Here is a 26,765-nt window from a genome sequence, read left to right as displayed (position 1 = left end):
AAAACTTCCTTGACCAAAATATGGTCATTGTGTATAAATAGAAATAAATATGTCCAGATACTGGACGGGCACTAAAATGATATTGTCACAAATGCATGCTACAAAAATAAAACCTTTTAAAAGAACTCTGCATCTATAAAATTTGTAAGTACTCTGATAACCCCTTGCAGATATGTCTATTTCAAGAAAATGTATTTAGATTTACTTGAGCTCTTATATTTTGGACAAGATCAGCTACGGTAATTAACTTATTTAAATAGAATTGAGTATTGCTGTTATTTTTGCACCTTTAAATAATATTTCTTTTTCAGATTGGGGGGGGGGGGGTTAATGAAAATCCCATAAGGCATAGACATAAATATCTCCATGAACTAAAACAGTCAGTACAACAGGGTTCTCATACTTAGTCACACATGATCCATTACAGACAGCAAAAATCCATAAACAACTACTTAGTATTCTCTTCCTTGGTACATTATCAACAATGTAAAATATAAATGAAGCATTTCAAAAGAAGATAAGCCACAAATGCATCATCTCTTCAATTCAACAAGAAATAAGAATGTTTAAATCAAGCACCAGATCTATTTCTTTCCTGTGGATCAATTGTTCCTGGGCCCATCATGACAACTGTTCATTTACTCCTCTACACACGCTATCCCCCAACACAAAGCCCCTATTTCATTTGGACACCTGCACCGAGCATCAGATCTCTCCATCTCTTGTTGTTTTTTTCTCTCCTCATCATTAAGAGATCATGGCCTTCTCTAGATTTGATCTGGCCTTTTTCCCTTTGATAGTCCATTTATCAGAATCTTTATCACACATTATCTTTTTTGCCACCACAGCAAATTATTTCATATCTTTATTTTGTAGACCTGGATGCCACACGACAAACCCCCTATTGTGATCAAGTTAACCATATTGCACCATGTGCTTTAACTCACAGTCACAGTGTGTGTGTATGTGATCAAGAAGAGTATCCAGCTCCCATTTACACTAGAGTTTCCGTTGCCGGTGAGATACGCCGGCTAGATTAATACGTCATCGGTTTGTGCGCACTTGTGACATTCACCGTGTTCATATACCGTCGTCCTATCTAGTTTCCAGAATACAAGTGCTCCTATCTAGCCAGTGCGGAGGATTATTGAAAATAGTTATTAAATGTAATTTTTGCTAATTTTGCCTTTTATACTTTTTTACAATAGTTCAAATGTATGTTCATGCAAATTCCGACTTTTTAAGAGAGAGGAGTCGCTAGTTTTGGTTTATCAGGCACGTAGTCAGGGGTTGATCGTGGGGTTCTTTTTTTCGGGAAAAATTGCACTTTTGGGTAATATTTGTCTCCTTTTTCATAAAAAAGAATATCTCCCTTGGAAATAGATGGCTACGACCGTATATTGTGATTATGGCGGGAAGCGCCAGCATTCCGGGACTTTACCGGAACGTGAAAAGAGTAGCGCGTTACTGGATACATTTGCACATCTAGCCGTCGTATCCCAACTGCACCGGAAACTCGCTACTATTTGCTGTGTGTCACTTTGGCAGCAGAAACAGTGTCTCTTAATAATATTACATCTTGGTATTGATATTGATAAAATAGACTGAGAAGTGACCTGTATGTTATCAGTCAGTTTCCACCCCTGCAGTGCAGTCTGGGGCACCTAAGACATGCCCTGGGCCTGCTTAAGCAGTGGCATTTTACAGTAGATATTCACCACCAGTTATAAATCAAAAACCATTAAGTTCTCTTAACATCTCCCTCCCTTGTTGCATGAGACCAGCCCCTTTATCACCGTGCTATGTTCAAACCTAATTTATTTCCCCCTTGTCATGTCTGTCAGTCTGGGCCTTGATGTTCATTTATAACAAGCCACCTTTTTTTAAATGAAAACATCATCTGACCAGCATGACAGACATTAAAACACTGAAATTGCATTTTATTATTGTAAATAGTATTTTTCCATCCTAGGCCGCATCCAGGGATGGAACAAAAGCTCACCTTGATTTCCCTCCATACTGTAACCAATGGGATCTGTAACTCATCAAAGACATCTGTATTCTATTCTATTTTATTGACTGCTGAAACCTGGCAATCCCTCTCACTCCCTTCCCTCTTTACCACTATTGAATTAATAACCACATCAGCCTACCTTGCAGGAGTTGCCATACTGCACAATATTTTAACAATTATTTCAACCAAAAACAGACAAAAAGTTTAACCTCCCAAGAAACCCCATGCATGTGCACACATGCACATACACACACACACCTTCACAAGTTTCAGCTGCATTATGACTGGAGATATAAAGCCTCTGGAAACAATTATATATTTTTAGGTTTCAGTTCCTGAAGTTCTGTTGCACAATTTTTCCCTTTATATCACAAATACCTTCTTTAATTTTATTTCCAAATTCACTTTTCAAATCTCTAAATCATGTTTCTCTACATATCTTTAACTTGGATGTACTTTGATAACTTTAAGATCCATTGGCCATGAAATGACTATCAAAGTAATTCCTAAAGTTGACTACGTTTGAAACGAGAGAGAGTTATCGAATGAATCCCATCTTTAACCAGAAGAAGGTTTGTGAAAAACAATTAACTGAGAAAGCAATTTTTCAGAATTGTTACTGCAATGTAATAGTTTACCAACTTACAAAACAGACAGGTCCATAAATAAAACCAGATTGCAATATGCTGTAATAATTTATCACTTTCCAGTCTAATCCAAAGCATAAAATACTGTGCCCGGGTTTCTGGAAATAAGCCCAAATCATGTTTATGAATCAAAAGTTCATGCAGGTACTATGATAAAAACGGAGTAAACTTTCCAAGCACTCAAATTGCCACTCAACAGGTATTTGGGAATTTCCAACAGTTTTATAATTTATAAAAAATATCACTGAAATAAAGCTATAACTGGTTATCAATACAATTACTTATGCACTGATAGAATTAAAGGATGTGTTTCTTGTTGAAAGAATAAAGTATTGAAAAAATAATAAATTCATTAAAGAATGCTTTTACACTGTAATTTTACAGTAAATGATTGTAACTTTCCCAAGATTTACTACATTGTTTTCTAACTGAACCTTATGCATTTTACATTTTAACAGTTCAGAAGCATTGCCTTAATGACACAGTATACACTTTGTCTGTGTACCTGGATGTAAACCTCCAGTTTCCAGAAGTACTCTATAAATATCCACACAGTTTTAAAACACTAACTGTTTTTCTTAAATTATTAGGGAATAAATTTGGGTGTTTCCAGCTAAATTTTTTGGCCAATTTCCTCAATAACATGTACTGTATTGAATCAAGACTTGGCTGATGTAACAATCTGTTAATCTCGAGATCATGCCCTCCACAACATGGTGTCCTGTCTTGTACTTGGTAACCAGCATGCGACAGATGTAACCTACCACTCAACACAATACAGCAAGACCTCTGAGAACGCATTCAGAACAGCGGACTTACAGATCCGCAGATCAAATGTGGCCGACCCACTTGGCTGCTTGATGCGTAATCCCCGCAGAAAATCTATTCAATGTCTAATCCGGAATTAAGTGGCAAGGTTTTTAGTGGGTCTCCATATTTGATCTGTGGGTCCATTCATTCACTGTTCTGAATGCGCTCTGAGTAGGGCCACACCAGCCTCACAGCACACAAGTACATAATAAACTACATGAAAATCCCCAGATCATATGCTTCGACCATTTTATCTAGACCCCGATCTTCACTTTAATACAACCAATTGGCCATTGTTTCAAAAGTTGTTTTTCCCCCTGTGGTACTATGATAACTATAGATACCATCGGTACCTTATGTGTAACCATCTTGCAATTACATCTCAATGGGCATCCCTATAGATAACAAGGTGATAGCAGTTTTAAACACCATTGTACTTTACAATAAAAACGGCCTTATTTCACTTGTTAATCTAAAATAAAACCTGCACTACGAGAACAACCCAGTATGGTTTATAGTTGGGTGAAATACCTGCAGACCATGGGTCAAAGTTACATGACAGAAACATTTCAAAGTAGAAGAGTGATACAAAAAGTCATCAGAACTGATCTTGCACACCAGGGACAGTAAAACTAAGCCATGTGATCATGTGAAGAAATGGTGTTCCTAGTGTTCTCCAGACTTTGGTACATCCTTATACCCATGAAACCACTTTATAGAGACCCGAGTTTATAGACTCTGACCTTTTTGCTTTGATTTTCACATTAACTTCCAAAGTAGCCTGTCGAGACACCCATTATTGTGGCGGAATAGGTCTGAGCTGTTTCAGTACTTTAGGGCATTGAGGCACACAATGATAAGTAAGATCATATACCTGTGGGATTTGCACTAGGAAATGATGAAAAATGTTCTCATTTTCAGAAACAGACGAATGCTCCGTCATTCCTCTGGTTCATTGCCCCTATGTCAGCATCTACACAGAGTGCTATCTGCCCACCCATGATTATAAGAATGTTTGGTATTATTATTATTTCTTTTTACATTGCCACTGTAGCTAGAGTAACTTGTGTGAGTGCATGTGTATATGCAACATGCTCCAGAGCATGCACATGTTTTCGCGTTTGCAGATAAAAGTGTGTTCCTATAAAGAACCTGTTTACCAAACATGCACCTGTCAAATGAACGCAAATGTTCTCGTGTGTGTGTATGCTCATGCATACTTGGCTTTGTTTGCATGAGCATGCGTGTACATTTGCAATGTGTATGCATCTTTTCCTAAAGCAATGACATTTAGGAGAAGAGCATCTTGTTTTCTCCATACCATCATAAGTGAGAAAGAATATTGGGTAAAGTGAGAGGTGTGATTCACATATTTTTCACATTTGTTCATTTTTCAGCACCGTTTTATGTTAATGCTGTTCCAATTGATGTTCCTTTTTAATAATTATACCCATCCCACTGTTTGTTGTCATTTTTGACCCAAGTTCACCCAAGAACATGGAGTTCATAAGTGTTTTGTATATCTAAACAACTTCAATTCGAACAACCAAGCACTATTTTAGGATACTTCTTCTCTAAATTACAAAAAACAGATTTGCCTAATAAATAGCTCCTAATGTCAAAATGTTCACATCTTTGAGAAGGCTACAAATGTTAAGTTGAAACAACACGGTGGCAAATCCTTCAAGCCACCCAGGTGCTAAACGTTGGAAAAAGTAATTCTGTTATTTAGCTAAGATAAATGATTTTCACAGTCTTTTATTTACCAAACCAGAAAACACACCTCTTTCAATTAAGGCACATGTGCTCAACTATAAAAAAAAATTGCCTACAGTCACAAAGAGTCTTTTTCTAATGTTATTTCCTCAGACATTTTAAGCTGTCCCACGTGGTAAAAGTACTCGACTTATACAACTATCCCCCAGACTTCAACTATTTGGGGACAAAACAAACAAACAAACAAAAATATATACGTACCTTTACTCATATATGCAGCAGGCATGAGAATACACACGTACAACTTTGTTTCAAGTCTTAGAAAAGAATCATTTTACATTCAGCATTCAGAGAAATAAAAAATCAACACTTTCATTGTGCATGGTGTACTGGCCATTTTTTTTTTTTTTTTTTTTTGTAACCTTTTACTTATAGCAAAGACATGCAAGCAGACACACTTATTGTCAGAGATAGACAGATGGACAGACAGAAAGAAAGACAAACACACTTGCAAAAATACAGATATGCATAAGGTGACATTTCCAAAGAATACAATGCCAACTAAAGTTGTACTCTAATATTTTAAATCAATCTTCTAGCCCTAGTGCTCTGCGTGTCTCTGACCTCTAGGTTCTTCCTGTATCACGGACTCCAGGAAGTCTTGGGGAGTCATGTAGATCTTGCCAGCATACTCCAGCGAGGCAAATGAAAGGAAGCGTTCTTCTCTGTAGCTCATGGGTTGCTGGGCCCCGTCCAGGTCCTGCTGATCCTGGAAGAAGACAAACATATAAGACAATTGATTTTGAGTTTAAAAAATCTTCACAACTGGTATATCGCCATGTGCTCTGTCAGTGGGCGTGTTTGGCACAGGTGATAAAACAGTTTCAGTTTATCACTATTCAAGCTGAGGGGTTTTGGGGTTCTGGAGAGGAGGTGGGAACTAATTTCAACTCTTACCCTGAATTTTATTTCATGTCATAGAGAGAGACTAAGGCAATAATAGTTAAAAACTACGCAGGTGGTGTTATGTGGTAGGTATGTAACTTGCGGAAGTCATGCTAGCAAAATTTTAGCTGCAGCCAAATAACTAGTTTTTCGCTAAGTTAATGAGAAATAGAGGAAAAAATATTACACTTTTTCTCCATTTTCTCTAGCCAAAGTACACTAGTTTCAGTATTTGGTGAATTGTGTGCATGCTAGGAAGAGCCTCAATTTTCCTTCTTTTCAACAACAGCCAGCGATTTGTGTGGGAGCCAGCAAGCACCTAAATTGTTTAAGAACTCTTTGAAAGCTTAGTCATAACCACCCTATTAATTAGAGTGCTATTTTTGCCACCCTTTCAGATGTGATATATGAAATCTTACTCTGTCAACTTTTACGGCACAGATGAAGTTGTGGTGTTGCTGTGGCAAAAGGCTCCAAACTAATCACAGCCCACCATAAACTACAGACCTCGAGTGATATATAGTTGCAAAAGGTCAATGAAAATTGCTGGTAAAACAATTCCATCAGATTAAATACGATAGATCATGTGTAAAACAATAGGCGAAAAACAAATTGGATGTAGGGTGCTTCCTGTTAACTTGGACTTGGGAACTTTTCAAAACTAACAAATCTTTTTATCTCAATGTTATTACTTTCCAGACCAATAAAATCCTGACAGTATTTCATTGCAGGATTTCTGAAGGTCCCAAACCAGTTCCAACAGCATTATAATCAATATTTGATACACTGAGGAAAGTTTTTTCAGATTTTTACTTATGTTTATAAAATGAATGTCTCATCTGTGAAGACAAATTTTATAACTCACACCTCAAACACAATTATCAAAGAAACTGTTCAAAGTTTTTTTCTGCCACAGAATGGCTTTTTTCAGTGACCAAAGTCTATTTGAATACAATAATTCTATAAATGATGCTCCTCCATAAATCTTACTCAATACACAATAGTATCAAGTTCCCCAGAAAAATCCATTTTGAGCTGGTCCCTCTGGAACATGTGCCCTGTAGTGAGCTCCACCCTGTGAGCCCCCTGTCACACTTGTCTGACACTGGCAGGAGCATAGTCACCCCAACCTATCCTATCACTTCCTGCAGCAACTGCCCACTGCTGGACCGTGTGTCCACTTTTTATCCTTGCCACGGGCTTTTAATTAATTTTTTCTTAATTTCATCTTTGTCGTTAATTCAGGATAGCTATGACAACTGACCAGGCGAGATAGTTGAAGAAAATGACCAGGAGAAGTTTTACTGTCCAGACAAAACCCTGCAGAAATTGAAACATCTGACCAGGCAAATTCTATAGATAACTGAAAAGACTGACCAAGACTACTGACCAGCCTGTAACATACTGGGGCTGCATTATTCAATGAACCAGGCCAAAACTAGAAACTGAAGGGACTGGTCAAGTCAAAAATGACCAGTTGCTGACCAAAAGTCAGAACAGCACAAATTAGTTTTGGATGAGAAGAGAAGGCAATCTTGCTAACTAACCATTAGCTTTCCATACCAACCTTGTAAGTATGACAAAGATCTTATTTTCCTATATTTATGTACTTTTATCTAATGGCAGTACTTATACTATATATATATAATATCTCTTAACAGGTGCTATATTATACTGGTATCTGGTGTTTTACATTGTTGTGGTAACGTTTGTGGTCATTTTACAGCTGCTGCCTATACTGGGGCTCACATTCTTGGGTGAAAACTTCTAAATACAAAAAAACAAGGTTATTTAGGTCATTGGCATCAACAAATTAGAGCCTACCACAGCTACAGCTATGTTCTGAAACTCTTGTTGCAGCTTTATGCAAACAATCATAATGAATGCTGATATGGACATCTTATCATTACTATTATTTATTTATTTTTGGAACATGTATGCCTATGTTCATTTTGCGCGTTGAATACGGTTTTCAATTCTTAAGAATTCCTCATGAAGCAACTGCACAGTATTGCCAAACATCCCCTTAGTCGCTTTCTTATAAACACCTAATTCAATCAAACAAACTCCCTCTTGCTGGTTTATAAAACTAAAACAAAAAATGCATTTTTTTTTTCAAACAAAGTCTCCTCAGGAATGAATGTCCCTTTCCTTTCAATGGGAATTGATATATCATTCACCTAATCAATACCACACTAAAATCAAAGCCTCTCTTCAGGTGGGTATATATCACATTCACAATTTAGCATACATCACAGTAACACCCTGGCCCAAGTGTGTGACCCCGAAATAGTAGAACAGACTAGCAGCCAGCATGCTGTCTATTTAAGAACTATTTGATAAAGCTCCGGACAGAAGACTGCTTCCTATTCTACCAACAGGTGCCCAGAGTCCAGCTGAGAATAGTGACCACAAGTGACCAAGTGGAGGAAAAGGGGAGGGACAATAATTAAGCATCTCTACATGAACTCAATTAATTTAGACAGCTTTAACCCATGGGGGATACATTCAGTGGGAATTCTTATGAGATGTGAAAGTCTGTACTAACCGTTTTTGTCTAGGAGGGTGGCAGGTGGAAATAACTCTTTACATTTAATAGGACTGGACACTTTGAAGGTTTTAGATATTGAAATGATGACATAACCTCGGCTATAAAACTGCAAAAGAATAGTATCTTTGGGGTTCATAAACATGTGAAAGTTCTTTCTCTTTTGTCTGAGGGAGATGAAAGAAATGAGACTTATTTTATTTTTGTAAATGCCTTTGAAAATGTCCAGACTATCTTTGAAGGCCAACAATCAGTTCAGAAACACCCAAAAAGAAGAAATGAAAAAACCTGCAGATGACCCTTCTGATCTGTCTGTCTAGGCCTGCCATTGTTTGTCATCCCTCCAATTTACAAAGCACCCTAAGAACAGCCATGAGTGGGGACCAGGTTTCTTCCAGACAATGCTTTAAAAAGACAATACCAGGCTTTGGCATTTAATGAACAATTCAGCAAAAAAAAAAGAAAAAAAAAGCATTCTTGTCCAATTTGTTCTACTCTATCAAATCTAACTAAGATATTAAGGCTGGTTCAATAATGACATATGACAGCAGAGGAGGTAAATGAGAGGATCATGTAACAAGATTGACTTTGATGCCACTTCACAGTGCCCTCCTATTAACCCAGAGGTCAAGATACAACAAAGTATAGGAACAAATCTACTACATGTAAATCTACTGCATGTAAAGGGTGGTATTTTTTAATGAAATGGGCATACCTTCCTACTAAGCTAACAGGTTATTTTCAGGCCATAACTAAATCTAAAACTAATAGTCAAGAAGTGAAAATGTCCTCCATCACTGATAGACCAATTTATCTGATTATTTACATACACTGGCAGTGACAAACATGAAATAACTGTACTTGTGAAGGCACCAGTTAAAAACCTTATGGATTCCAAGAACAAGAGCACGAGCTGCACTCAGCAAGGTTAAAGCCCTACATACCATTTTTAAATGATGTCTGGTTGCTGATAATGGATTGCAAAAATACCCTTAGCTGTGGTGAAGATGTTTCAGATGGGGGACCCAGAACATACCCTACTGACATTTATGATTTCTGAGTTGTTTGCTCGTCAATGAACTGCACTCAGACGGCTGGTGGCAGAGGGAAAAGTTCAGGAAAGGGGCATATGAAGGGCAATGGGGCTTTTATATCACACATACATAAAACAAGAGAGGTTTTTCATAGGAAACAAAAACAAAATTCTAAGTCCAAAATTACAGTCAAAGCACTTCTTAATACAGCTGCTTTGCCAAAAAAAAAAGGCAAAAAGAGACTAAAATTGACCTGTTGTTTTTGGCTTATTTCTAGAATGCATGTTCTTCAATGATGCAGTGGTTGACAATATCCATGCCTCAAGCCCACGCATCCATCAAAATATGCTACTTGTTCCATGAGTGGTGACATTTGCTACTGCTATTATTCACCCTAATTGAACACGTAATTCAATTGCTAATCACCCAGACACAGCAAAACAGAAGATAACACGTTTCCTGAAAGCAATTCTGAACTGAAGTTTAGGAGTAGTCTGCACACACTAATCAATCTGGTTGGTAAAGTGTTTGGTGAAATTGATTCTTTGCATTACACGATTATTAACCCAGTTCAAACAGATGGTGTCCCAAAATAAGAAAATGTGGGGGCACAGGACAATAACATGTTACCAAGAACCCTCTCAGATGTTCTGCCAACTTTTTAATAGTTTCACATGTATAGCAAACTAATTTCCCAATCTGCTTTGCAAAAACAACCTGTTATAAGCACCCAACCAGACAATTTGCCTCCTGACAAGGGGTTCACTAATGACAAATTCTTATCCAAGTCATTACTACGCATAGATCTCTAAGGGCAATCAGATGCAGATCAATTAGAGTGTCTGATCAAAGTGGTTTGCACACACAGACAGCCGCCACTACCACCCCCACATACACAAACCACAGAGTTAATCAAAGTACTGCCCACAACCTAATCCTAATCTCCTAGAAACCAACGCCTCATTATTGTGTTCCGGGATAGCTCAGGGCATCTACACGCTTCATACTATTACCTAGAACGTGTTCAACCATATCTTCACATGTATTATACATGGCTCTGGCAAAAGGCTTTGTAACGCCAGTCCAGAAAATTGATCATTTTAATGTCAGTCACAAATTCTATTTTCCCACAGTTAATATCCATTTCAAAATGTGTTTTGATGACAATCAATTTTCCTGATTGTTCTGTGCTATATTTGGACCCTAAAACCATGTAAGCTGCATAATCACAAGTCCTGAGAAGACAAGTAAGCAAACAGGATCGCATCACTGATTCCACCTACAACTACCCCCTACCTGGTGTGACAGAGGATTTGTAGTAACCAATACAGCATTCCAAGTCATTAATTGCTATTATCATCAACACATACTATTGGCAACTATATCTGGCTGTGGTATGCAGTTTTTCAATACATCCCAATTGTTAAAATCCAGCTATTCACTTAACATGTTTGGCCACAAATAATGACTACTGCAATTCATGTACAACTCCATTGAAGAAAATGTCTAAATTTAGGAGGCAAGGACACATTACCATATGTCATTTCACAAAAATGACAAAAAAGAAAAATAAAATAAAATAAACTGCAAATAGATTACCTTAATAACAAAAGGGAAGGTTGGAAAAGAGTGGGCTTAGGTTTGCTTGTTATGATGAACTTATCATAATCAAACCTCCCACTTCTTTGGGCAATGCTAAGGGATATTGGCCCAAATTTAGGCTTGAACAGACTAACTGTTTATACTTCACCAACATCTTTGAATATTTCAGCTACCCCTTCATTTCACACATGGCCCTTTTAAAAAATGTGCCTATACCAAATTACCAAATTTTAGATGTTAGCAATAATAATAATCTGCCTGATTGTTAGTAGTTGAAAGTCTTGCAATTCCTCTTCCAAGTCATACATAGGACAGAGTACAGCGTTTCTAGGAAAATGACTAACACAGATGATGCCCAGTAATTTATCTGATTTCAGAATATAACAGTTGTTTTGCTTTGATATAAAAAGGGGATACAGCAGTGCAGGTATAATATATCATGTAAGACATTGACTTTTGTTATTCTAGAATATATTACATATAAATAATTTTTGGAAGCTTCCATCACAACTGTGTGTGTCCAGCATAGCCATACCCCTCCCAGCCCCCAGCCCCCCCCTTCCCAATCTACCACCACTAAAAACAATCAGCAAAGAAGTGTTCTGCAAAACATTCAAGGTGAACTATATCACCAAATATTTCCTGCCTGTGAGCAGTGCAAGCGGTCTGAGGTTGGAGGCAGCTGGCCTGCTCATTGTCTACTAATAGGCAGAAACAATACACAGGTGGAAGGATCATTACTGAGGCTGCTTTCATCAAGATCATAATCAAATTGAAATGACATCAAAGGCCACAGTTGTTCTTGGTTTTTTATTGGCAACAGACAGAAGGTTGCCCCCTCTCTCCTGGTGTGCAGGAACCCCAATGGCTATTTGAAACTGTAATCCAAAGGCAATATTCATGTTCTTTCATCTTTATAATTTTAATCTTGTTTGGAAGAAATGCTTTGAGAGCATGTATCATTTTCAAACTTGGGTTTATACAGTAGTTTTTCTGTTTAAATGGACAATAATCCCAATTTCAATGACAGCCATGAAAGCATCAAGAAAATGATTTAATCAACTCTGCATAAAATCCAATAAAAATTGGTCCACTAGCAATCTTAGGGACGATTCCCACAAATATTTGAATCAATCTATCTCCACAGGGAGTCTCACTAAATTGCTATCTGCTATCGGCAAGGCCAAGCAGCGTGCAAGAAAGTTAAGTACACCCATTAGCTGATTCGGTAGGCATACCAGACTATTAAGTCTCTTAAGCTGATAGCAATTTAGCGTGAACCCACAGGGAGTAATGTCGATACAGATGGATCGATCTAGGCATGGGAACCCAGTCTTACAATGTGTCCTAGAATGAAGCAGCAGAAGCCAGTTCTAGCTGTAAGCATCATTGAAAAAACAAAGAGTAAGGCACTTTAAGGTCATCTGAGGGGTCAGTCTTATTAAAACCACCATATCAAAGTCATGTCTCAGTGTTTCTGGGTAAAATAAGGAATACCTCAACACTAAATTACCTGAATGGTTGAGAAGTGTCAAAAGTAAGGAGGTCTGGAAGAAAAGTGATTTATAACAAAACCACGCCTTTTCTGCTGCTTTTTCATAATGGTACAAGTAAAGGGATTGCAATATGTCTTAACAAATGTTAGATATTGTGTTGAAAATAAGTGCTAACTGACCAAGTGGCCTAGTCTTTTCAAAAGCCCCCCAAAGCTATAACAGGTTCGGGTCTTTTCCAAGTTTTGGGTTTTATGGTTTGACTACAGGGAGGATTGCTTTGATGCATTCCTGTAAGTCAGCAACATCACATTCATGTAGGTCATTAAGTAACTTTTCATGCCACTGGATAACACTCTCTTAAAAATTGAAATTACTTTCTTCTAACGCTTTTATTTTGTGTTGGAATTTACCTCTTTATTTACTTCAGATACTGCAACAAAAAAGGCAGTAACAGATGTAGTATATTTCAAAACTAGAAATAATTTCAAAAAAGTACAAAAAAAACAGACACATGGCCTATTGTTATTTTTTTAGAACTTAACTTATTACAAGCAAAAGGATGTTTTGCATGTGTCTGTTTTGTCTCGTGCACAGCCTAATGCAAAAGTGTAAATGATACTCATATTTTGACAACACAGTTCTTCATTCATAAAAGTCATGATCTGGGCCACCTTAGATCTGACTAAAACATGCAAGGAACTCATAATAAAGCCAAAGAGGGACAAATCTAATGCTTAATGCAGAAAAGGTAACCAAAAAAAATAATACAAAAACTGGTCTCAATATCAAATAGCACAAGATAATACAAGTATACTATTACACTTATTAAACCTAACTCCATGCTGTCAGTGAAGAGATCATAGTTATGTTCCTGAAACTCTAACTTCAACATGGCTGTAGGTCTACTGAGGTGATGTTTGACACCAACAACCATCATTCAGCTTCAAATATCAATGAAAATAGGAGAGGGAAAATTACCAAAAAAAAATCTTGATTACCCGGTTTGTCACATCATGTGGGCATGTTCACAAGCACAATTTTGAAACAGACTGAAATAGACTGATTGACCTCACCTAGTGAACCAATTATACACAGGGAGTGGAATATATATATAGGCGTCTGAGGACACAAATTAGTCTGCTTCCATTCCAATTAAACAAGGTTGTGAACAGTTTTCTCATATGGATGAAATACATGTGAAGTGATGCAGGTCTTCCCTCCTGCAAAGCTGTCTTAGGTCAGTGACACAGCATCTTCTAAGGGCAAAGCAATGTGTGGTGTCTACATTTATTATCAGTCCTGCATCCAGCTCGTTATTGTTTGACATTCCCCACCCCCCACCCCCCTCAGCCTGCTAGACCCTGTGCACAATGTAACTGACACAATTTATGTTTAAACTACATATCACCATGTTGACTTCAAAAAATAATTCCAAAACCTTTTGAATTAAAACTTTGGTTAAAACTAGGTTTAGGAAAATACATATGGCCTAATAGGCGGCTTTGATATTTTTTCCCCTTACATCTTAAACTTTTATGTCTGAATTGTGAACCACACATGACAAACTACATTTGAATATGCCAAGTGATTCGTGAGACAGCATGAAAAGTTTAAAAAATCCATTCAGAACCACGTCAGAACATGATACAAGCAGGTTAAAAAAAAGATTAACACAAGAATCAGTTAGCCACAAATCCGGTTAAATTGAAAAAATACTATTTGCAGTTCTATACCAGACAATACTAGTATTCTTAAAATCAACTGATCTCAATACTTGACTTTCTCTACAAGAAGAAAGGTTGGTTCAAAGCAAAAGTAAGTGGAATCCATATAATACACTGAACCTTATGTACAAGATATATATTCTATCAAGCCATCCCTGTTATTTTATATACTGTTCTAATACAAGATCATGAAACCAATAAGACCTCTTTCTCATAGACTCCATCTGTCTACAAAGATTGATCAAACTCTGCAGGGACTTGTTGAGTACCATCAGCTTTACTGAATTCTACGTAAAGCTAGGAGGCCGTGTGTCATTCAGTCACCTAATTGCACTCAGTGAGAATCCCTACAGAGTTGGATCAATCTATGTAGACCAATGGTGTCTATGGGAATGGGGCCTAACATCTGTAGTCTACACACAAGTGTGACTTATGTCGCATTCACAACAGATTATCCTTGGATCTACTGGTCCGAGGATCAAACATGGCATACCCTATATGAAAGCAAGACCACCTAATCTCTTAATGGGCTCCCCGCCTCCACACACACCTTCCCTGCAGGAGCCAAGCAATCAAACCTCAAAGCCAAAATTTAATCTATGTGGAGGCAGGGAGACCATCCGAGAATCATCTAATCTGAATGCAACCAAATTGGGAGAAAATGCATCTATAGGTTCATCTAATACCACCAATGAATGCACTGTACTGGTAAGAATGCTCTAACACTGCATCATTATTATTACTACTGCACAGGCAAACAGGTAGAAATATACAAATATTCCTTAGCTACCAGTGTACAGGCTCACACTTAAGAGTAGCATGGTAATTACTACTAATTGATAAAGATAATTTACTGTGGCTAAGAATATTCCTTTATTAGATTTTCTTGAAATAGCCCCACCCCCAACCCCACCCCCAACATGCTCTTACAACAGAGACCAAGTTTTCTGCCACAGAGCAGTCCTACTTGCTGCTGACATAAAAAAAGTTCTCTCCTCCTAAAGAACCTCCAGCATTTAAACTTTTCTTAATGTTCATTTTCTTCTTTTTTTTTCCAAAGAACAAGCACAGAGTTTCTTGCCATGTAGCACTGCTGCATGGCTGACTTGGTGTTAAGTATTTGACCACTTGTACTCTCTGCTCCACTGCTTCATTGCCCCTAGCTGTGCCAAGTGAACACCGATTCTTCACTACAACACATATTGTATGACACAACATAGTGAGTGTGGGGAAAATCAGGAAATAACAACACACATTCCGCAACTTCAGAAGTCAGATATAAATCAGGGCAAAGTACACTTACATTATATCTTTAAAACATGTCACCTCTTTGAAAAGTTATTTGAAGTAGAACTATACAATAGGATGTTTTGGTTCATGCAAACATGGTCTCTTTTTATGTGAAAATGCATATTCATGCACACCAACTTGCATATCATCAACATTATGTTATTTGAGGGTCGTTAACATATCTAATGGGGGAGGGGGATTGTAAAACAGGGAAAACACTATGGAAAACTAAAAGCCTGAAAAGGCAATGTTATATTATAGAGAATGCAGGTGTATCATTTGGAGAAAATTTGAAAATAACATATAAAATATTGCCATCAAACTTTCTTTTATTTAAAAACAATGTTCAACCAAATTGGAAGGTTGGAAATGTTTTTTCTCTCTAATAGTATCCTCTCTCAATATCTTTCTATTAGTTTTAAAATTGAAAATACCTGTACCCATTTCAAAGTCAAAATGTGTTATTTTTTACATCACAACTATAATAATATTATAAAACATAATTGCAGAGAAAAAAAAAGAGACATATGTTGTAACAGAGGATTAATTATTTTCAGCCACGCCCACTTTTTACAGGAATAACACGTTTTTGAAGAAAGGACAAAACAACAATCATTTGCTAAGGAAAATGGTATTTTCTTTATTGGATGAGGGAACAACTGTTCTTAAAACCACAAATGCTGTTTCTACAAAGAATTTGATTTTCTAAGAATTTACACTTCATGTGCTATTATCCTTGGAAGCTTTAGGGGATAAGCTCATTCATGGAACTGTCATTGTCTTATATATTCCAATTTTCTTTTAAGCTGGCCTGTGACATAGCCCAAAAGCACACTGTATCCTTTGTAAGTAATGGAATTCTTGCTCTTGTTCAATAATTACTCTTTTAAAAGAAGGCAAATTGCAAGAAATCCACATCACAGGTCACCTGCCAAGAACAGAAATAACTGGTCTTAAAAATACTATTTTTGTGAAAATACTAATAAATAATAAGACTTTCTTTTAATTTGAAACTCTTACAAATGATGGTCAGTGAGTGCAAGAAAATATTGAGGGCATTAAGAAAATGCAGTGTTTTTTATCTTACAAAAAAACTGCTTAGTGGAGTATATTCCCATTTTCAATTTCCTTTTGGGTTATTCTGCATAAAAGCACTGACACAAAGATTTAATCATCTAATTTCGGTATTGAATTATATCAAATGGTCACCTTAGAGGGAACTGAAAATCATGAACATCAAATCTATTAGAGTTCAAAATGGATTTTGGACAATTCATCTTCATTTCACTTGAGGGTCAAAGGCTAAATTCACCTGTTGTGTTGTACAGGTGAAAATGTTGCTTTATGTCTCTGTAATAACAGACATGTTATAAGAGTAATGTGACACAGGAAATGTACAACAATATAGAATATCTGTAAGGGAAATACTGCAACTTTCAACTGCATTATAGCTTGTGTCTTGTCCAAGGTACTGCATGACATGGAGTATGCTTCAATTTGGTATTACAGGTGTTCATTTGTTTTGTTTGTTTGATATTGACACGAAATCAAATTGATTGCAAGTATGTGAAGTTACCAAAGCCTTTGGTCTCACTTTCTCACATACAAAAGGTGCTCTCTTTCTCCCTCATTTGTAAGGTATGTCTGAACCTCTTACAGGTGTTCCAAGGTGGTTTGGTTGCTGGTTCCTCCCAGAGCCCCACTTCAAAGAGAGCTCAGGTGTTTCAATGTAGTGGCAATGACGCAAAGTTACTTTCAGGTATCAAAGGTCAATTAGCTCTTCAGACCAGCAGAAACAAGACCCACATTTTCTCATGGAATGCTACGGACCAGCTGTATTTATGTTTCCCAACAATCAATACATGGGCTGCTCAAAAGCATTAAAAGGTGGTGAAAATGCAACATAGGGAGGGCTAACTTCTAAACTGTTGTTGCCTCCAAACCACAAGCTCAGGTGCGCAAAGTTAAGTATTGTCATTTTCGCATCATATTACATGTCTAAGGAATCAACAACACGTGCACTGCAATACAATGACCATGCAGTGGCATGTGCAAATGCCCAAATCACATCATTTCTCCAACACAAGCACTTGTCAGTCTTGCCCTATTGGTAAGTTAAGTTGTATTAACTTACTTTTCATTATCCATCATGACCCAGGGCTGTTTGTAAGCCACACAAATAAAGCCTTGATAGAATTCATAACCCGAATGTATTATGACAATACAGTGGAGTAAACTGTCCTTGCAACAAGAGACTTAACAGTATCACTTGGAGCCATGTTACCTTTTCACAAGCAGCCTCGGCAAACAAAAATGACAAATTGGCTGTAACAAATATGGGGGCTTGGAACAATTATGTCTACCATATTTAATATGATGAACAAATCAAATCATTCAGAACCAACAGACTTTTGGCAATATAATTGTTCTAATTAAATAGAGGTTGATGTCATGCACAAGGGACTGTGGGAAAATGTGTGGACGGTGACAGGATCTAGTTCAAACTGTGTTCAAAATCAGGATATTGTAATAGGGCAGGTGAAAAGAGGGTCACCAACCTCTTACCTCCTGTAACAGCTTCCATAAAAACCAGTTTTTCACAATCTGCATCAAAATAAAAAAGAAGAGTGAAAAATCAATTAATATAATTATACATAAATATGACATAATCATATAAACGTAACCGATTCCCCTTGGTTCATTTCTCCTGAAATCCAGATCACTCTCAATAATTATTTTGGTGCTACACTATTGACAGAGAAGTTGAATATCTCAATATCAAACATCACAACCTTTTGCAAAATCTGCTAAATCCTCACTAATTGTCCAAATAATTAGATGCCTAGCGAGTCCTGATGAGATTATGCATGCCTCATCTCATCCAATCAGCTTAGAGCATTCAGGGAAACAATACGTGACTGGCTAAGCCACAAAGTTAGGACTTGACTTAAAGGCTTCAAAAGTGCCTTACGACTTATTTTTCCGACGGATTCCTGCCATTTCTCACATATTTGTACTAATTTGTCAACCGAATGCCATAATTAGATTTTTAAACAGTAAAAATGGTAAATAAATGCCTCTGAGTCACAAGGCTTTGTCCTGACAATCAGAATTAAAACACAGGTAGAAAGACAGGTTAAAGGTTTGAATTTCTGAAATATTTCTTTAATTACCTTGCTGGCTTGACATATTGGTAATCAAACTGTAAAATTCTGTTGTGTGAATATCATGGGAAAGTTTAACCACAACTATGCATCAGTGGAAAGTTCGACTATTTATTTACTTTTGGACCTTTTTGGAAGTGGTGTGTTTACCCAGAGTTTGCTAACTCTGTTACTGCAGTGTAGAACTAGGTTCCACACAATGGCGTGGGCACAATGACACCAATACAAACGTACTGCACGCCTCCCTTTGATCTCAAATTCCCAAACAAGTATCATTGTGAGTCCCTTCAGCTCAGCTGGGAGAAATTGAGTTGTCAGTTAGAGGTGGAATAGGTGAAGTCGGGTTGGTGTTGTCTGATATGTGATTGCCAGTGCAACAGCACATACTGGGGCCCAGGGTTCTTTCCGTACCCCAGATAATAATAGCGGGTTATACTTTCCCTCCCCTCCCCGACCTCCCAGAAGTATACTGTGTAACCGAGAGGTAATTGGCACCACTAATCCTTCACAAAGCGCTCTGTGCCGACAGCTCAGCTCTTGCTCAGATGTCACTAATTGTGCCAGATTAGATGGTTGAACACATCTCAATAGAAGCCTACAACAAGTCTTCAGCGAGAAGACAGGTTTATAACAAGTTTTATTGTCCCCAATCAGCTGAGAAAATTGCAGCAAAACAACACCACAGGTAACATGAGACACTGTCCGCCATCCGCCAAAGCAAGCAAGGTACCTTTGCGCCAACTCCCCGTTGTGCGCTCAGCAGGAATGATCTGTGCAATTCATTTCTGCCTCGATGTGTGAAATACAGTCTAGCTTTAGGAAGGTATTAGTCAATTCAGAAGGTTAGAGACCAGGTTTCCCAACAAAATCTTCAATCATTTCTAGAAGGGTGCACTTGAGAGAACAATGGCCAGAATAAGTTCTCCACCTGACTCCCACCCAAAGGTCATGGATAAATCCAGACCAAATTATCCCACTGTTGCTCTCACATCTTTGTCTCAGCACTTAACCCCCAGACTCATTTAGTAATGGCACACAAGTGGAGAGTTGTAAGGTTATAAACTGGGCACAAAAACTACATGATCATTACAATTGTGCCAACAACCTATTATCCCGTCTGCTTAACAAATACTGAGCTAATATTTGGGTTTCCCATATAGATACACCCAGAGAAATTGTACCAAGGTGCCAAGCCACAGATAAGCCTCCTAGTGCAGACTGGTGTAGCCCAGGAAGACTGTGCAGCTTTGTATGCCCTCTCCTCTATAATGCCCATGCTCCTATATTTGCAATGGATAAGTCCCAAGTTTAGGAATCAAAGGTGAAGAATGACCGACAAAATAGGAGGTGGATGTTGCTTGACACATCTCCGCACTGTTTGAAAGTTAACCCCCAAAATCGGCTCTGTCTGAATAGAAAGAAGAGAAAGGAGCGTACAAATATTTACTGGGGCTTAACTACAAGGGGCCTATACTTGAATCTGCTAATCCACGCAAGAACGTAACGTAGCTCATTAGAAGATAGCGGCACATCAAAAGTAGACCCAAGACAAACATCCACACAATAGAACAGACTAGGGGATTGGATAATTCCACTTTTAACGCCCAATAATAAAGGCAGTCCTGCAGTAATTAAGGGCCCACCAACAAAATGAATTCTCTTAACTCCCAGATCAATGGTTTTCATACTTATGAATCTCAGGAGTCCGGGAGGTAATCACGCATTTTAACACCTCTGGCGTGGAGACAGTATTCTTTATCTATTTTAATTGGAATTTTGAATTGACTGTGCAAGTTCTTTTGTGAATAGCTTGACAGTAAGTCTAGTCAAACAACAACACAATCTTATTCTTATTAAAATTCAGAATATTGGATATAATCAAATTTATTAACCATGAAAGAATATGCTTGAATTCAGCTTTGTCACTTTCAAGGTAATGCACTTGAGATATTAGGATGATTTTTTTTCTCTTAAACATGCTTTAAAACATTTCCTTATCCCCAGAGAAAAATGATCTTATTAACGAAATGTTGAAGAGGAAGACTGAATGTCACACTGAGAATTAAAAACCCATCAACACCCAATTCCTCAAATAAAATGTAGAAGTACATCCACACACAGATCAAAAAGCCATCCAAGACCCATTTTGTATTATTCACTTGCAATCAGACGGGGAAACCCAAGCTGACACTTCATGACAAGGAGAGATGGTTTAATCTACAATAATGTACATTTAAGTTACAAATATATCCTTTTTCCCCTTTTAGTGGTATTCTCTGTTACTCATGCCCCTAATTAGGTTCCAAATACAACAAGTGAGTGAACTACCAAATGAATGTGAATTACTGCAATCTGGACCACCCCACCCTACCATATACTGAATTATGAATACTTCTTAATAGGGCCAGTCATCACATAATTTGTACAGTTGCTCCTAATTTTCTCTAATCACTTTTTCAGCAATTCCTTGTTTAGATACTGAACACTGGAGGATTGTATTGTAAGGGATGAAAGGAGAAGAGGCACAATGCTTTATTCTACAAGTTATTCTGAAATATATGAGAAATACACAAAAAATACCACAAAGAACAGTATGGGGGTCCAAAAATATGGTCTGATCTTTCTATAAAGCTGTATTCAATTAGTGAGATGTCCTAATGACTAAAATTATTTTCTTAGCACCGAAGTCTAAACATAGACGTAATATGGTGGGGACAATTCACCAAAAATAGAATAAAAGAATACAAGATTCAATGAGCTTCCTTGTTTTAAACATTCATGAGTAATGGTTTAATATTTGCTCTAAAAATATGTTTAACTGCCTCAATATAGTAAGAGCAATTTGCTAAAAATAGTAAAAAAGAAAAGAAATTTAATTATCTTCCTTCCTTCAGCAGTAAGAAATAAGCAGAGGTTAAGTTTTAAATTTGCTCTAAAATGTGTTCAAATTAAAGCATATGTTCACTATTTGTAAGGCAGTCACATTCTACACATCACAGGTCTGACCTAAGACAACATTTTGAAAATAAAATGTTATATACTAAGTACACCCTTAATCAGACTCAACTTTTTTAAATCATATAACACATTTTTTCATCTACACTTAATTAAAAAGCAGACAACTTGCCAAACAATTTATTCAAGAAGAGACCTAAAAGAGCTTATAGGTTTTCAAATATTTATTAATGTTTAGATAAAGTGAGCTTATCCCCTTGCTTGCTTTCAAAGAGTAACGAGTCCAGTAAAACATACTTCGGATAAACTCATTAAAAATCTACGTAAATTGACATTCACAAACCAAAGCAACCAGCCAAACTGGATGTCAGGAGGACTTTCGTGTGGGTTTGGTGTTTTTAACTGAGTTACCAACATACAAGTATATGCCATAGGACTTCTATAAAAAAAACATGGAACATAAAAGGCATGTCGGCACTTGTAGAAACTAATTCCGTCTTTCTGGCTGAAGCCAGTCATTATGTAAGGCTGGTCCGAGAGTTGATTGTCACCAGCCTACACAATTTTCAAACTCCTACTACTTCCTATGATTAACATCATTGTTTTCACTTCCTGCATCTTCACTTGTATAGAATATTGTTATAATTAAAATCATTTCCCCAAAGTCTAGAATTATTTTGTTTTGGCAGAAAGAAATAACAAAGAAATAAGAAATATAAGTCGTATTTGGCTTAAATGTTTCTTCATTCAACCAATTCTTTGTTGGTCCAAAGGTTTTTTTTTTTTTTTTGATCGAGCCAGGCATTACCCACCCCCTTCACACGGCACACATACTTGCCTCATAAACTGACCTGACAAACCTGATTATCAACACGGGCTATGATAAAATATCTTATACAAACTACACTCAAAGTTGCTATGAAAGTCATCAAAGGTGGAACTTTATTGATACTACAGTAAATAAACACTCGACATTTTTTAAAATCTTTGCCAGAAAATCCACCCCCTGTACCATTTACTGTTAGCCCTGTGGTTTAGCCGCACAAATCAGAATAACTTCAAAGAATTCCCTGCTTCCGCCACCTGACAAAGCGGCTTAAAGTGCGTCCATTACGCCATTGTTACCCTCAATTGCACAAATCATCATCAGGTGTATTATTGCTCACTATAGGTTTATTGTACAATGGACCCTCCTGGTTTAATGTGCTTTTGTTTGCATGATATCAAATATCACAATAGTAAATTGCTTACAGAACACACCATGGTATAATTGCAAGCAAAAAGAAATTAACACCAATATATGACATCACAATATCCGATCCATTTTCTCCTTTACTCTGCTAAAGATTTACTTATCTTTATCAACTTAGTAATAAAGTTATTGAATTTAATTCTCTGTCATTATGGCTGGGTTAGTATTGAAAAATCAAAACAAGGTCTTCTAATGCAGAAGCGGCAACTTTGTAATGTGAGGAAGGGTCTTCTGAGCACATCAAGGGGTCAGACAAAAAAAAGGACTTTTCTTCAATTTACTTTCAAGCTGGGAGATATTGTCCAAATGTTCTCTCACATATTTCTTCCTTTTCTTTCTTTTTTTCCCCCCTTTCACAAAGACTTAGTTCTCGGGTGATGCTGCAACTCACAGCATGTTTCCTGTGTCTGCTTCGGGAGATGCTCTACATGGAACGCACCATCCTCTTTCCTGGCCCAGTAATTCTAAATCAAGTATAAAAGACATGAATATCAAAAATCACCAGGGAACATTCAGGACAAGTCCTGTCAAAATTATTACTGATCACTGCTGTAGATCTTTATATTAATGTCTGGCAACATGAAAATTGCCCCCCAGGGGACCTTCAAAAGTTGTCATTTTGTTAGACATGGAAAAGGACTTGGGGTAGCCGCTGGAGTTGAAAATAAAAAGAAATCACAAGGCCATAATCACTCATCCCGAAAAATAAAAAAACTACAAATCATCCACAGGTTGCCTTAGGTCAGTGCTTTTTTATCTAATTCTTGAATTGCAAAATATCATATTTTATCATTAAACATCAAGCCCCACTACAAAATCTACAAGATTTGCAAAATTTTGTCTGATCAATCTTCATGTCTGATCCCATCAGAATGGGAGAATAAAAAAATCTGTTATATTGCAGACTACTGAACAAAATAATGAAAAGTAAATAATCCGGTGTTAGCAGAGGTCAAAGCAAACCAAATAAGGGTCACAACCTGAGCTTTTTTCTTTTCTATTTTCTAAATTTATCTTACAAAAAACACTGGTCACATGCAGTGACCGGTGAAGTAATACATGTTTATATCTCTGCACAGAGACCACATCTAGCTTGGTGTAACTGCTCTCAGAGGGTAAAGAAACATGTTGACTAAATGCCTTCACCTTTGAGACAAAATGCCAATATTATCTGAAACTGTTCTAATTTATCATTTCAGACAATTCCAACACTGTTTCAAACTTAGCTGTGGTAATGAAAACACTTAATGTTAAGGCACTTTTACAAGAAGAAAAAAAAACACTTAAGAGTTTTGTTAATTCTCGGTTTTGCCCTTTCTGTGATGACCTTGAAATTGTTCCTGTTATGCTGCAACAGGACCTATTCAACAATATTTTTTCTCCATCTTACATCTCCTACATATAACATAGTGCTCGTTTGTTTTCTCTTTTTCTGACAATTCAGGAGAATTTAACAATTGCAATTTTTTTATCAGGCCTGAATTTTTCTAAAAATTAGAAGTACTGTGGAATGATCCACAGACAAAAAAGTTCATTGCAGAAGGGCCCTTTTTCTCCCCCCCCCCTCCAATATCTAGCCCCTGTAGGGGTAGATTGAGGCAGTCTTTCAGATCTACTGGAGAATTGCTAAAATATTGTTGTATAATGAAAGATTTGTATTTTAACTGTTAAATGAATTTGGAAAATAGGTGGCCTGAATAAAAGACTATCAACCTAGCATGCAGGACACTGAAAACACTGACAGACCTTTTATAAAGATGATTAAGATAAATTCCTCAATATCAAGCAATAACAGGCACACTTCTTTGAGCAATTAAGTGATTTTTTAAATTTTACTTTAGACTACTATTGAGTAAACATTTCAGACCAAAAAAACACTATAAGTCTAAACACTATGTAGTAACCAGATTGCTCAGGCATGTAAGGGTTCTCCTATAACTTGGCACTTCAATACCATATAAGTGGTTTTTAAACTTGAACAGTCTAGGTCTGAACCTAAATATAGCATAGGCTGTGTAAAAAAATTGCAGAGGATGAAATGTGAAACAAACTGAGACTGACCTTTGTAAAAAGATGCAAGACTATTTTAAACCAGTTAATATTAAAAAAGTCTTTGTAGGGTACAGATTAGTTTGCCATTTAACCAGTTTGACAAAGACAGAAAGTTCTCACAAATATTTGTTAATAAAGGAAACAATGCATTTGGTAAGTGGGCCTCTCAAAACACTTACCAAAGCAGAAATGGATTTGTCTTTACCAGTTGGCAAGTGCTTTATCTTCACCCTACTTGACCCTACTTGACAACATCTCCTTTAACAACCAACATACTATTTAGTCCTTCTGCTGTGTAGTGTTTAGAACTGTATAGAGAACTTATTATAGTGGTTATTTTATGATTATCATGTCAAATAACATGCTTTTGTCAATCTACAAACTAACATACAGAGAAAACCAGAGTAAGAATCACTGTTCAACTAATACAAAACTAAAACACAAAGTGACATATCAATACAGTAATAGAGTTAAAGAAAATACTTCAAGAAGGTCATTTAAAAAGACATCCATGAGAAAATTGATAACTTCTTTCCCACAACAGGCTTCATGTAAACAAAAAAACTGCTCTATTGTCTTGACTGCCATCTGCTTAAACTGAAATCTGCCTAGTTTCATAGTGTTTAAACATTGTGATAAATATACAACCATAACATTATCCAGTAAAATACCCCCCCCCCCAAAGTCAGAGATACCATTCAAAAGAACACCACATTTACAGCACCCCACATTACAAGCAATGCTCCCACCTCACCTACATAAATAATATTACCACGTCTAACATGTTAACATTAGTCATTAAAAACCTGATGGCAAGATGATTAAAGACCGATTTGGAGCGTAATTATTGGTGAATATTACCTGCTCCTGAGGCTGCGTCTGGGCGTAAGCTGTGGGGATGACATTAAAAGTGAACTTCTGCCGTTGTCGACATAAATAACAAAACGTCGCTCCGCCTGATACCGCTAGAGTCAATGCTGCAATTGTTCGTGTTTTATTTAGGGGTGCATTCTTCATAAAATTATTGCTATCGCCTTCAAATTGCCTTAAAAGTCGAAGAATTCGTCTTCTGCAGGCGGCCGCCATTTTGGTAACCTTTGCGCATGCTCAATGTAAAAGTGTATTTCCCATAAAATGCGCAATAGGTGTTTACAGGTGATTGTTTCAATCTCTGCGTGGGCCGAACAGGGGAAAATGTTCACTTGTACAGGCATTATTATGAATTAAAATAGAAAAAATTACAGCAATGGAATAAAATTCATTGAAGTGCCGCTCTTTTGTTATATGAAAAATTCTTGAAATATTTTAATCCTAACTACATGATTCAAATAAGTAAACAAAATTTTGATGATGTCACTTCTTTGATATCTAAGTAATACCGCTGAGGATTTGGCAAGTCTGAGCATATCTGAGTTATTTATATCTCACTTTAAGACAGTGCACGTTGAAATCACATTGCATTGAACAACAGCTTCTCACTGAAGGTAGACCACCCTTTAAGTTTTTTAAAGCCGGT

The 26,765-nt window shown here is 37.0% G+C and overlaps 1 protein-coding gene across 13 annotated transcripts in view; it reads right to left on the bottom strand.

The window, feature by feature from the left end:
- LOC106175372 (calcium uptake protein 3, mitochondrial) overlaps nt 1-26,367 on the bottom strand; it is a 69,757-nt gene extending 43,390 nt beyond the window's left edge. For 8 of the 13 annotated variants that reach the window (XM_087009688.1, XM_087009687.1, XM_087009690.1 and 5 more), the window contains exons 1-3: nt 26,111-26,367; nt 18,392-18,430; nt 5,812-5,956 (exon numbers count right to left, since the gene is read on the bottom strand). In XM_087009688.1, coding sequence (XP_086865814.1) covers nt 5,812-5,956; nt 18,392-18,430; nt 26,111-26,335 — 409 coding nt within the window. In that variant the 5' untranslated portion in view covers nt 26,336-26,367. The remainder of the gene's footprint in view (nt 1-5,811; nt 5,957-18,391; nt 18,431-26,110) is intronic. The other 5 variants (XM_013557318.2, XM_087009697.1, XM_087009698.1 and 2 more) reach the window with 2 other exon arrangements.
- Nucleotides 26,368-26,765: the final 398 nt, after the last annotated feature.

Source organism: Lingula anatina, chromosome 3 (genome assembly GCF_051362555.1).
Source record: "Lingula anatina isolate TDL-2025a chromosome 3, LinAna3.0, whole genome shotgun sequence".
NCBI classification, from domain to species: Eukaryota; Metazoa; Brachiopoda; class Lingulata; order Lingulida; family Lingulidae; genus Lingula; species Lingula anatina.
The sequence above is the reverse complement of the archived record's forward strand: the minus strand, read 5'-3'. Positions and strand labels throughout refer to the sequence as shown.